Source organism: Homalodisca vitripennis, unplaced genomic scaffold (genome assembly GCF_021130785.1).
Source record: "Homalodisca vitripennis isolate AUS2020 unplaced genomic scaffold, UT_GWSS_2.1 ScUCBcl_9433;HRSCAF=17921, whole genome shotgun sequence".
NCBI lineage: Eukaryota > Metazoa > Arthropoda > Insecta > Hemiptera > Cicadellidae > Homalodisca > Homalodisca vitripennis.
The window spans coordinates 1865-14130 of NW_025785543.1; the positions used below are offsets into that span (position 1 = coordinate 1865).

Sequence of the window (12266 nt, forward strand, 5' to 3'; positions counted from 1 at the left end):
TTTTTATCACCCTAATGTTGATTCGACAGTTGACAAACTGCATAAAATAAAAAATGTACTGCCAGCCAGCACCTCTTTGACGAATTTTCATCACAAGAGCCTACAGTCCCTGGGAAGAATCTGTCACTTGAATGATGCCATGGTATTGTGGCGGGGAAGATTGTCTTTTAGGACAATATATCAAAAACAAGCGCCACAAATATGCGGCATTAAGCTTTTTATGAGCTTTGCACTCCAGATGGATATATTTTAAATATTCTCAGTATACACAGACAAAGGTACGATATCTGATCCCGTAAAAGGACATTCCTTTGAAGTTGTTACTCCGCCTGATGCAGGATTACATAGGTTAAGGGACATGCTTTGGTTCCTAGACAACATTTTACAATGCAGCGTGGACCTTGCAGAGCACTTGATGCAGGTGCAAAACCAATGTTTGGTGGTACTTTACAAAACAAATCGAGCAGGAAATCCGCAGCAGGTCATCACGGCAAAACTGAAGAAGTGGTGACTGTATAAGTCATCTCGCCAAAAAGGAAGTGTAACCGTTATGAAATGGAAGGACAAACGCAATTGTTATTGACTATTTCCACAACCCAATGGACCCAGGGGGGGGAAACAGAAGAAGTAATTAACAAAAGAAGGTGAAACCATAACCAAACCCTCAATGATGGTACTTGCATATAACAAGAACATGAGTGGCATTGATCGCTGTGATCAAATGATTTTCATATTATAGTACTCCAAGGAAGTCACTTCGTTGGTATGTCAAAAATATTTTTCCACCTCCTTGATGCATCTCCACTGGAATAGCAAGTACATTCTATGCAAGAACCGGGGAAGTAAAAAAGAAAACCTATTTGGATTTAAGAAACAACAATCATAGCACACATCCTTCAAGTACAGCCAACGCCACAACGCCCTGTTCGACCAAGGCCTAATGAACAGCACAGACTCGAGAAGGGGAACCGAAGAGTAAGAATGTCGACAGTGCTTCCAGACTCAGAAGAAGAGGACAGGCAACGATTTACTAGTGTGAAGTTTGCACAGATAAACAGAGACAAACAAAATTGGACTTTGCGCACCCCCCCCAATGTTTTGGAGATTGGGCATAAGAGTAATCAAGAACTAAAAACTTTGTTCTTTTTTAATTCATCTCTGTTTAGCCTATATATGTAGTTTGTAAAATAAAACACAAGATTTTTTGTACAATATCGTTTTTATTCAAAACAACAACAAAAATAAAAATAAAGATGGCAATATAGATGTGTAATCAGATTTTCTAAATACACATTTTTCTTGCCAAGTCACACATAATGTGACGGTCGGGTCCTGCAGCAGATTATCACAACGCTGTGGGCCCCGACGTCACGCATTGCGTGACGTTAAAAAAAAGAACCTTAGAACTACAAAAATGGTTAATAATAGTAAATTAAGCATCTTTTATAAATTGACCATAAATTTGAAATAATAAATGATTTTAAAACAAAAAAAAGTTACAAGTTTCATCTGAGGTTAATGGTAAGTTTACTTACTTTTGCACATGGCCTGATAAGTGAAACTAGCACGTTTCGTATTTGGTCCACTAGAAAACACCCCATTGCTCACACATAGCGTGGACGCTCGGTTAGCAAAACGTTTTAAAATAACTTATTATGGGCTTGAAATTTTGCATGTAACTTCATTTCTACGCATGTCCCTCTATGGGATTAGGCTTAGCGTTTACGCACGCTAACTATCCACAGAATATTTTCAGAACGATTTTACCTACAGACTTTAAATTGTACATAAATCTTCATTTACATATTGCCAAAATCATATTCGATAATGGTGCATGTATATCCAAATATACTGACTATACTAAAATTTAAATAAATAGAAAATAATTTCTTCTCTTATATAAATATCAAAATTATGACTTCTGCAGCATTTGCTATTATTTTAAGCAAATTACTGGTCAATAATATTTCTCATTAAAAAAATACTTATACTAGTAATAGGATTTAGGGCACAAGCTTCAAAAATTGGTTTACCTGTTTCCTGCTTCTGCTTAGTTGAAGCTACAAGATCAGGAGTTCCACGCCAGCCGGTTGAATGGTTGTGGTTGTGATTGGGTCTGCTTTGTTGGCTCCTTGCTGCTGGGAGAACACACTTTGCCGCACCCTGGTGCTTCTGACACTGCACAGAGATTGTTATGAGTACATTTGTATGAGTGGTGATTAACTTTAATATAAAGCTATGTCTACGTCCATATCCTCCCTACAATACTTCTATCTAACAATTTGCTTTACTCATTACATTGCAAACACCAAAACCTGATTTATACTTCATTTGAATGGACAGTAAAATTTAAAAAATAATATGTCCCATAACTCTTGTATATGTTACATTTACATTACATTTATCAAGATTTAAACAATTCTTCTACTGGATATTAGAATAGAAAATGTGTTGACTGTTTACCCTGAAACATCTCTATAATGAATTACGAAATTATATCTAAATCCATGACAAAATACAACTCACAGTTATCCATGCCCTCAGGTTTTAGGCTGATTCGTCTAGCTTGACAGTTGGCTCCACTGAACCACTGGGCCGCCGTCATTGTGGGTTCCCACGTCACTTTAGTTGGTGGAAACAGGTCGTCTTGGAACAGGTCACTCTAGAAACAGAGAAGACAATGTCTTTGACTGCAAATGGCATTGGACTCTTTGGTGAAAGCTTTAACAACACAAGGTATTCACTTTTATTGATGAGTTTAAGAAAAGTAATGCCTAAAGTAATGTTATGAATAAAAGTTAAATAGTGATAACAAGTGTAGACATTAGGACTAAAAAATAATAAAACATAGTTTCAGATTACAGAATCTTGAATAATCTCTAAATTATTTTTTCTTTAACTTTATTTAATAATTTATAAATCACAATATACTTTAAGGATGAATGAGAGTAGTTTTCTCATCAGGGGAAGACCTTGTGGATTGATTTTTTTGGATACTACATCACAGCAGGTACGCTATAATGCCATCAGCTTAATGATAATGGTTATAATAAACTGGATTTGGGGTTTAAAACAATATTCCATTATTTACCTTTATCCTGGGGACAGTGAAAGAGAGAGGTTCAATAGTGGTGTTGGTAAGCCTGAGAGCCTTGGCAAATTCCACGATGGAGACATCGCATGATCTCTTGGGTAGGAAAGATAAGCCCTGGTGGAGCGAGGAGCAGCGGTGGTGGCTCAGTGGACAGAGAAATGGAGGCTCACAGCACACTTCAAATGCGTAGATTGTTAGAGTCACCCTGATACCAACGAAAACAATTTCAGTACAAACAAAAACAAAAAATTAACAAGAACTTAAGAATTTGAACATTTTCACAAATTTGGCAAACAAGTATAAAATTTAGAAAAGTAGTTCTGGCCAGTCAGTATGGATTATACGGCACTTGTTTGCCATAAGACATCACAAATAGTAATTTATAAGTACATCAGTAAATTATTTCACATTCTACAATTTTGTTTGTTCATAAATTCAAATATATTTTAAAAGTATTGCTTGATAACAATAACAAATTATATTAAATTTTATAATCAACGATCTACAAAAAGACATGCTCAAATTATTCAGGAGATTAATGCTAACTTTGATAGGAAATGTATCAGTTTTCTCGATCATGTGACATCTTACAGCTAGATCTGATCTCATATTCATGTACATCCTATTGTATGTATAACATACGTACAAACTTAATTTGAAACAAACTGTAATATAATAATACAGTACTCTAATAATAAATTAATAAGAATCACTAAACATGTAAAGAAATCAAGTTGAAACAAACTGAAATGTGGTAATATAATGCCGTAACACTAAATTGTTTCTAGCATTCTACCATTAACCCTTTGAGTGCCACGAGTATTTTCCGAAGGCATATGCATATAGTGCTACGCTGTTTTTTTCGCATATTTGTAAACTTTTGAGAAAAAAGCTGTTGTAAAATAACTACCAAAACAGATTTCCATCATATTGTTGTTGTTTTTTTTCTTATTAAATGCAGAATATGATACATATCGTTACAAATAAAATTTGATTTATAAAAATATAAAAATTTCAGTATTTATAAAAAAAGTATTTTACTTTTGTATAAAAAGTTAAGTTTCGACCTAATTTGTGGTGTATACAGTATTTTTTAAGATTTTTTTTCTTTATACCATGATTAAAGGCCATATGATTCTAAATAAAACCCACGTATAATATCTTATTCTAGAGTTTTAAAAACATGGCATTATATGCATTAACAAAATGCTTCCCGGGTACCGACATTTTATAAACTGTACTTCATTTGTCAGAGTTTAGAAATTACTTAGTAATGATGTAGTTTTCTTAATAAATTTAATAAAACATTAATACAACACAAACAAATATGATTAGTACATTTAGAAACAAATACTTGCTAACATATTTACATAAAAGTTTACATTTACTAAATAATAACCTTAATAATATTTACACTGAAAATTCACGTTTTTCGCTAGAACAACAACTCAAATCATACATTACTTTTGTAAAGAAATACAGTTAAAATACTGTATAAGTTACTATTTTTATTTTGTATTTACTCAAATGCTTGGTTATCGGCACATAAACAACAAGAAAGGCCGTTACGCAACACGGTACTCGTCCGCTACGTCGCGTGATGGAAGACAGAATCATCTACAGGTACTTATCACAGTCCACTATTTTTGGACGAGTTTTCCTTATCAGAGATCAAAATAAACTTCATTATAAGTTCCTTCTTCCATAAATGAATCGAAAAATACTCGATGAGTCATACTTCCTATCTCCAAATCGTCTCCAAATAGACACACGAATGACCTGACATTTTCGAATAATGAAACGTTGTTCTTATAGTTTTTTATTTAATTGATTGTCGTAATAACTTGTAAATTACAAAATAGGTTAAATAAAGTCAGTTGTTTTTAATACTGTAATTTATTTTTGTCCCTGATAAGGAAAACTCGTCCAAAAATAGTGGCTTCTTGATAAGTACCCAAACAACATAAGTTTTCACAGATAAAATAGTAGAGAAACAACATAAAAACTCGTGTTTATTGATAGTTTGGAACCTATTGAATACAGCCGTCTGATTATTTGGCCAAAATAATCTTGTACTATATAAAATATTATCGAAATACAAAACGTCAATATTGGCGACGCTGGCACTTTATGCACTTTTCGTACCGTCAAAATTAGCGATGCTGTGGCACTCAAAGGGTTAATTATGAAACTGGCAGTAGCCATGAAAAGATCCACCCAAGTTCCTGTCGAATATCCAGCTAGGGTTACTCTAATATTGCCGAATATCCAGCCTATGTACTCTCATATTACTGAATATCCAGCCCTTATATATACCCAAATATTGTCGAATATCCGGCCTGATGCATACCTCATATTGTTGAATATTTGGCCTCTCTACATAGCCTCAGATTGCAGAATATCTAACCCATACGCATACACCCTCATATAGCCAAATATCTGGCCCATGTATTTACCTTTATATTGCCGAATATCCCACATGTGTACATACCCTCACATTATCTAACATTTAAAAGGAGTAAATATAATCTGATTGTTTATTATCTTTTAATTCTAGGCCTCGATAAGTACCTTGCCAGTAAGGAAGAGAGTTGAGCTGTCCTCATCATAGTAAGGGATCAGGATGGCAGGAGACACATCAAGGCCTACAGTAGCCAGGGGAGTGCTCAGGTCTTCTCTCTTGTATACCATGATCTGTCTCTCTGAAACCCTGATAGAACACATTCTTATTACAACATGTGCAATAACTGTACTTTCTTGATATTGTACTTACAACTCAATGTCAATGATCTTAAATATTATAAAAATACTATTTGTATTACGGTAAATTAGAACCATATATGTACTGGCATAAGAAGATAGGCTATTCATGTAAATTAATTGCAAATTGTTTTACAAAAATCATTTAGAACAAAGATAAGGAATGATAAATGAATTTTATTTGATTAATTACAGCATCTTTTCTATTTCCTCATTCCTTTTGTGAAAGATAATTATGAGCGCATCCAGAGATCATTTGGCACACAGGTTGGTACTACCATATTTTCCTGCATACACATAAAAATAAATTGAAAATTTGATGGAAAACATTAGTTTTGTCATACCAACAATATAAACTATTTTCTAGTTTTCTTGGCAGAATCCACTAAGAACCAGATTGTGTGTTTTGGTATTTCGTCTACAGTATTCAACTCACTTGTCAAATCCTGTGACAACAATGAAGGAAGAATCAAGGGCCCAAGTGACCCTAGCACCTCGGGATCCCACGGGACCTTTGCCCTCTGCTACAGGACTGGTGGAGCTGCGAGGTTGATATACTCTCAGCACAGAATCCTTACACACTGTGGCAAGCATGTTTCCACACGATGACCAGCTCAGAGAAAACATCTGCACAATTATAACCATTGAGAAAATGCAAACTTTTAAATTACTGGTGATAGCCACCATTAAAGAGCACACATTGGTTTACAGCCATTTTGCCAATACTTATGAGTTCTTGAAAAGCTATGTGAAGAACGAGTTTATAAAAAGAACAGTAGTGAGTGCTGGTATGAAGCAGGCAATATATATAGTTTGGTTTTTAGTTCAACCTTTCAGGACCAACAAATGTTTTTACAAAACTTAGCTCCTGACTTTTTTATAAAAAAAGTAACCAGGGGTTTGCAGGTCTGGTATTGTGAAAAAGACCAGGCCAAAATGGTGTATGTATTTTGTAGCTTTTCTGCAGAATACTATTTACTTCAAGTATTGAAGCCATTGACATATTACAATTATTTTTTCAGCATTTATAACAAATTAAATACTTAGATAATATGCTAGTTAGCTAAAAATTTATTTTATATTACAAAATATTTATATATGTACAATATAATTTGCTACAAAATCTGAACCAAATCATAAGAATATAATGAACCTTTATCCAAATATAAAGAAAAATGTAATAGTTCCCTATATACCTTTATTTTTATTTTCCCTATCCATAATAAAAACCTTATGAAATACAGTATGAACGTTATACAATATCACATAACCTTATAAAACAAACTGTACAACAAAGCACAAAGATTGCTGTTGTTCAGTTTGTGGAACTGAATGTCTTAACAGTCTGAAAGATAAGTGAACAAAAAACAACAACAGAAGACACGTAGCGGTTTCAATATCTTGGCACAGAATAAACACAGGATATAATTGTATAAGAATTGACTGCAAGGATGACACCGGACATTATATATTTTCTACAAGTACAAAACATATATTGGTCAAAATAATAGAAAAGTGTGAAGTACTAGAAAAGCAGGCAATAGATCACCCAATCGTCCTAAATGGTTAAAATTAATAAAACAGTTGGCACTTTCTGTAGCAGCTATTTATCAGCGCTGGTTTTGTGAAAGAGGATTATGATAGAGCACAAGCAACAACTAGAGATCATCTAGCTCACAGGCTTATATTACCATTTCTCTTAAACACTGGCTGTAATGATGCCCATCTTTACTTTCATCTCATAATAACAATGCTCAACACTTTCTACCATATTTTTAGTCATAGAATAATGGGAGACGTTTCATTTAAACCCTTTAACCACCACGTTCCTGGATACACAGCGACACCCATGTGCTGGGTTTTAGTTACATACTAAGACCCCCAGCACAAAGTATTTTTTTCCATTTTTAGGAGCTTTATACATAACACGTTTAAACTTTATTTAAAGTTTAATAACTAGAGTAAACCATTAACAATGTTTACAAACATCTCAAATAATTACAACATACAGTAGAGTCTCGGACATCCGACCTTCCGAGTTATGAGATCTTCCGGGGCAATATGTCATGTAACATGATTTTATGCAATATGTCGCGCGAGGCAGCCCCATTCATCACACCTGACTGTAAGAAGCAACAGATTGCTTGGATAAGCTCAGAAAATGTTTAAAGAATGGTTTTTTTAAAGAATTTTTGCAACAAAACTGAACACTTTTTCAAATTAAAAAATTTGCCATGGAAAGCAATATTGCTGCTTGACAATGCTACGTGTCATCCTGACGATGACGAAGAACTTATAGATAAGAAAAATAAAGATCGTGTTTTTGCCTCCAAATTTGACTTCCTTATGCCAGCCTATGAATCAGGGGAACCTTAAAGGCATTATAATGAAGAGGAATTATCGAAAAAACATGCTTCCTTCTTTAATTGATGCTATAGACCAGGGATAAGAACATGGTGAACAAATTACTCCATTTAACCATTCAAAAATGAAAACATGTTTAAAGAAAAAACTATAAACCATATTGATGTGTATTAATTCTTTAAAATCAAGCATCACCCATAATGCTGTTACCACAAATCCCAAACGTTTTGAAAGTATAAAACTATTCATATAGAATGAAACTAAAAAATTGTTTTAGTAGAAAGCTTGACTCTTTATCACTAACAAAAAACAACTTCAAAAGATCAACCCGCTTTATTTGAAAGACAATTTGATGCGTAATAGCTCTAAGCTCTTCTATTCACTGCCAGATTCAATAAAGACTGAGGATAGTCCTAGAGTTTATAAAATAGCTGCAATTACAGGGTTAACTCCAGAGTGTCTAGGAAGTTTAACACTGTCATGTTGGTTTTATGGCCACTTGCAAGTAAATATTATTGGTTCTATTTCATAATCTAAATTTTGATTACAGATTTATTTGCTCTGTACTTTTTTAGCTGATAATTTATAAATGTACTGACTTTATTATATGTGTATGATAATATCATGTGACTCTTCTAAATTGGTAGTAGTTTCAGTACTTTATGACCTAGGGATTTTAAAGTTCTTTAGGAAAACAAAGAATAGGATGGCTTTGTAATAAGCTATTTAAATTACAACAAAATAAAACAATTATGCCTTATATGACAACTGCAGAAGAACTCAATTTTTTTTTTTAATCTTATCCACATAATAGGGTTTACAGCCTGGTCTACCTGGTCGGTGTGTCCTTGCAATGTGATAGGATCGTAGCCACGAGTTAGGTCCCAGACACGCACAGTCATGTCATACGACCCAGAAGCCAACACGTCCTGTGCTAAGGGATGGAACTTGATGAAGTAGATTTTCTCTGAATGACCCTCCAGCACTGTGTCTGGGCTGTTGGTGGGTTCTGTGAGTCCCCCCTCGGGGATAAGCCATAGCCTGATTGTTCCGTCATCGCATGCTACAACAGAGAATAAAAAATGTATACAATTCTTTGCTTTCTGATTAGTTGCGTGGATTATTGTTTATATTCATCCAAAAATAATAATGAATTGAACTAGATAAGTAAATTTTATTTGCATGCCCAATGTACCTTCCCTTCTATAAAACTAGATACATAGTATTTTGAAGTTAACTTTTTGTTTTGATAGAGATTAATAAAAAGTTCCAACATACCGACAGCAAGCCGTCTGTTGTTGAAAGGGTCCCAGGTGAAATCCATGATGTTGGTACCATGTACTAGTGCTGGTATCACACCATCTGGAAGTTTGCCTGTCTTAGCCAGCTCAAAAAACTGCCAATCTTACCACCCGGTCCACTCAGGGGAACAGCCACCCTCTCACTGTTGGCTGAAAACAAAACATCTTATCAGTGAGAGTTTTGATCGGGGTAACCATAGAGATCAATATACGGAGTCTCAAAAAGTAAAGTGCTTGTTATGAGAACTTATAGGCACCATTGATGTTCCCTTCAAAATTATGGAAAGTCCTTCCAGAAATTAAAAATCCTTTATGTGTCAGCAGTTGAGAGGTAGTTTACCAAATTAACATTTTATAAAAAGGCATTTAAATATTTTAAATCTTTTGATTACAACATGAGAAATAGTACATAATTGTAAAATTTTGAAAGTAGTTGCATTTCAATGTATGGGCATACTAGTATAGAACTATTGATTGTACGGGTTTACAACAAAGATTACAAAAGGTATTCACAGTAGAAGCAATACATTTGGTGCAATAGAAAGAAAAAAAAATTTTTTTTTTTGTATAGGCAACTTAGTATTATGTTGTTGTTTGGAAAAGCAACCAACCAAATATTCCATTGTTTTAGCATTCTAGGCGAGTGAAACTACAGCAAAAATGTTGTTGGTTTTCTCTATAAACTCAGTACATTCAAATGTTGATTGGAGCACAAAACCTACTGATTTCTACACAATGCAATCTTGTCTTTCCATTGGTACCAAAAACACTGTCTAATTTGTTCATAAAGATAGTTTTTTATTGATTGTAATTGCTCACACATCACATTGTGAGCGTAACAGATTTTGAAGATGATCGTGTTCAAACGTACATGTGGCCACACCACATCGAGGTTAAGTAATTCTAACTAAAAATAAAACATTCATGAAAACTATGAACACTTAGTATTTGTTGTTGGAAACACGTATTTATTATTAAGCAGCAAACATGTTAACGGAAAGAGTGTTTCTAAATAAAGAAGGTGGTTAGCTGAAAGTCTAAAAAATTAAAGTTTCTCATCTTCTGCAACAACTTTCCCAATTGAAAAGTTTATCATCAAACCATCATCAGCCATCTACTATGCATAATTATTTACCATGGAATCCGTCACACTCTCCAGATATCTGCCGGGAAAGGTTCCGGATATTCTCAATATGTGCAGACTTGTGTGCTGGCGTGCCTTTGAGATGACGAAAACTTTGAGGACTCGACCTAGACATCAAATAATAACCAACATAATTAATTTGGAGTACTGACTGTGGTAGCAAACAAACTAAAACAATTAACTTATTTCTTAAATCCTCAAAATGATTGCTTTTGCCAAATCAGAGAACTTACTGAACTTCCATAGTTGTTTTTAAACTTTCCATAAAACAATGTTTACATGTATGCCACTGAAATTTCAATCAGGTGAATGATATCTGTGCAACAATTTAGAACATCACTTTTTAGAATCTGCAAGGGTTGGCAATTAGTATGAAACATGCAATTGTTGAAGGCATTACTTCATTATATATAGCACAATTTCTTCAACAGATACTTTTGATATAGAATAAGTACTTTACTGTTTCCAATGACACGTTCATCATAAAAAATAATCTAAAATCATGCGTCACGTACATAATAAAATAAAATATAAAGTTTGTTGCAACATGGTGAATTGAAGATAACAGCAGAAAATGTTAGCAAAGATCAGTAGTAGTTCAGTTTTAATATCTAAACTAAGTAGCATGAAATAAGTAATGGGATGAGACATTTAAAATCTACCCAGTGTATAAAAAAATTTCAAATCATTTTAGCCAAAACTTAGTGTTTATAAACTGTTTTATAAGTTTTGGATATGATCAAAACAAAATTCATCCACGAAAACTTAACTTTGTTCTATCTTATTATAAAACTCAAACTCATACAACTGAAATAAAATGTAAATAATAAACATCAAAACTCATTAGCAATATGTGTAAAGAAACTAGTTTTCTTCTAAAACCAAGTTATATACAAATCACTTAAAAATTTCAATTAGAAAGGAAGAAGTTGGCCATCTACTCTTAATATAAGGTTCTTTGTGAGAAGGTTTAACATCAGAGACCAATCTCCTGTACCATAACTAAGTCCAGAGCCACTCTCTACCTAGTATCTAGTACATAGCTCTATATAACTTTGCCTCACAGCTGATAGATACGCCCAGCTGTTTGTTATGTTTTAGATGTACAGGATCTCGTTTAAAAAAGCCTGTTTCAAATCATTCCAGAAGTGGCCATAACTGGTGGATTATATAACTGCCCACTTAGTTGTTCCCTGCTTCATGAAAGAAGAGATTTATGGAGTACAACACAAAGACCTTCAAACAAGGGGATTTCCAAAGTATTACCCAGGAGTGGTGATGCCATGTACTGTCCTGTGAGAATGTTTGACCGTTCTTAAATGCTATAAGCAAACTTGGCTGATTGAGAAGCTACAGTTTAGCTTACCAGTAGAGTATTTTTTCTATTCCAAGTTGGACACAGATGAAAATTAAACGGATCTCTGGCTGAAAAGATGCTACTTTCTTTCAAACGCTCATGTTTACATTATTTGGAATCAAACAAACATTATTTGGAAATCAAAAAAAAAACAAATTCTTATTTGATTCCTTTGTTGGAGGAGCAATTTATTTTCCACACTAGTCTACTTTGTAGATTTAAAATATTATTATTTTGATCCAGCTT

The 12266-nt window shown here is 33.8% G+C and overlaps 1 protein-coding gene across 1 annotated transcript; it reads right to left on the reverse strand.

Moving 5' to 3' along the window:
- Window positions 1–2068: 2068 nt before the first annotated feature.
- LOC124374642 (coronin-7-like) lies at window positions 2069–10770 on the reverse strand (the record flags this gene model as incomplete). Its single annotated transcript, XM_046832821.1, is given in 10 exon segments — window positions 2069–2178; window positions 2527–2662; window positions 3092–3289; window positions 3291–3299; window positions 5666–5804; window positions 6291–6481; window positions 9052–9281; window positions 9497–9614; window positions 9617–9669; window positions 10655–10770. Coding segments are annotated over 10 exon segments (1300 nt in total), but the record flags the coding sequence as incomplete, so codon positions are not given.
- Between the last annotated feature and the right edge of the window lie 1496 nt (window positions 10771–12266).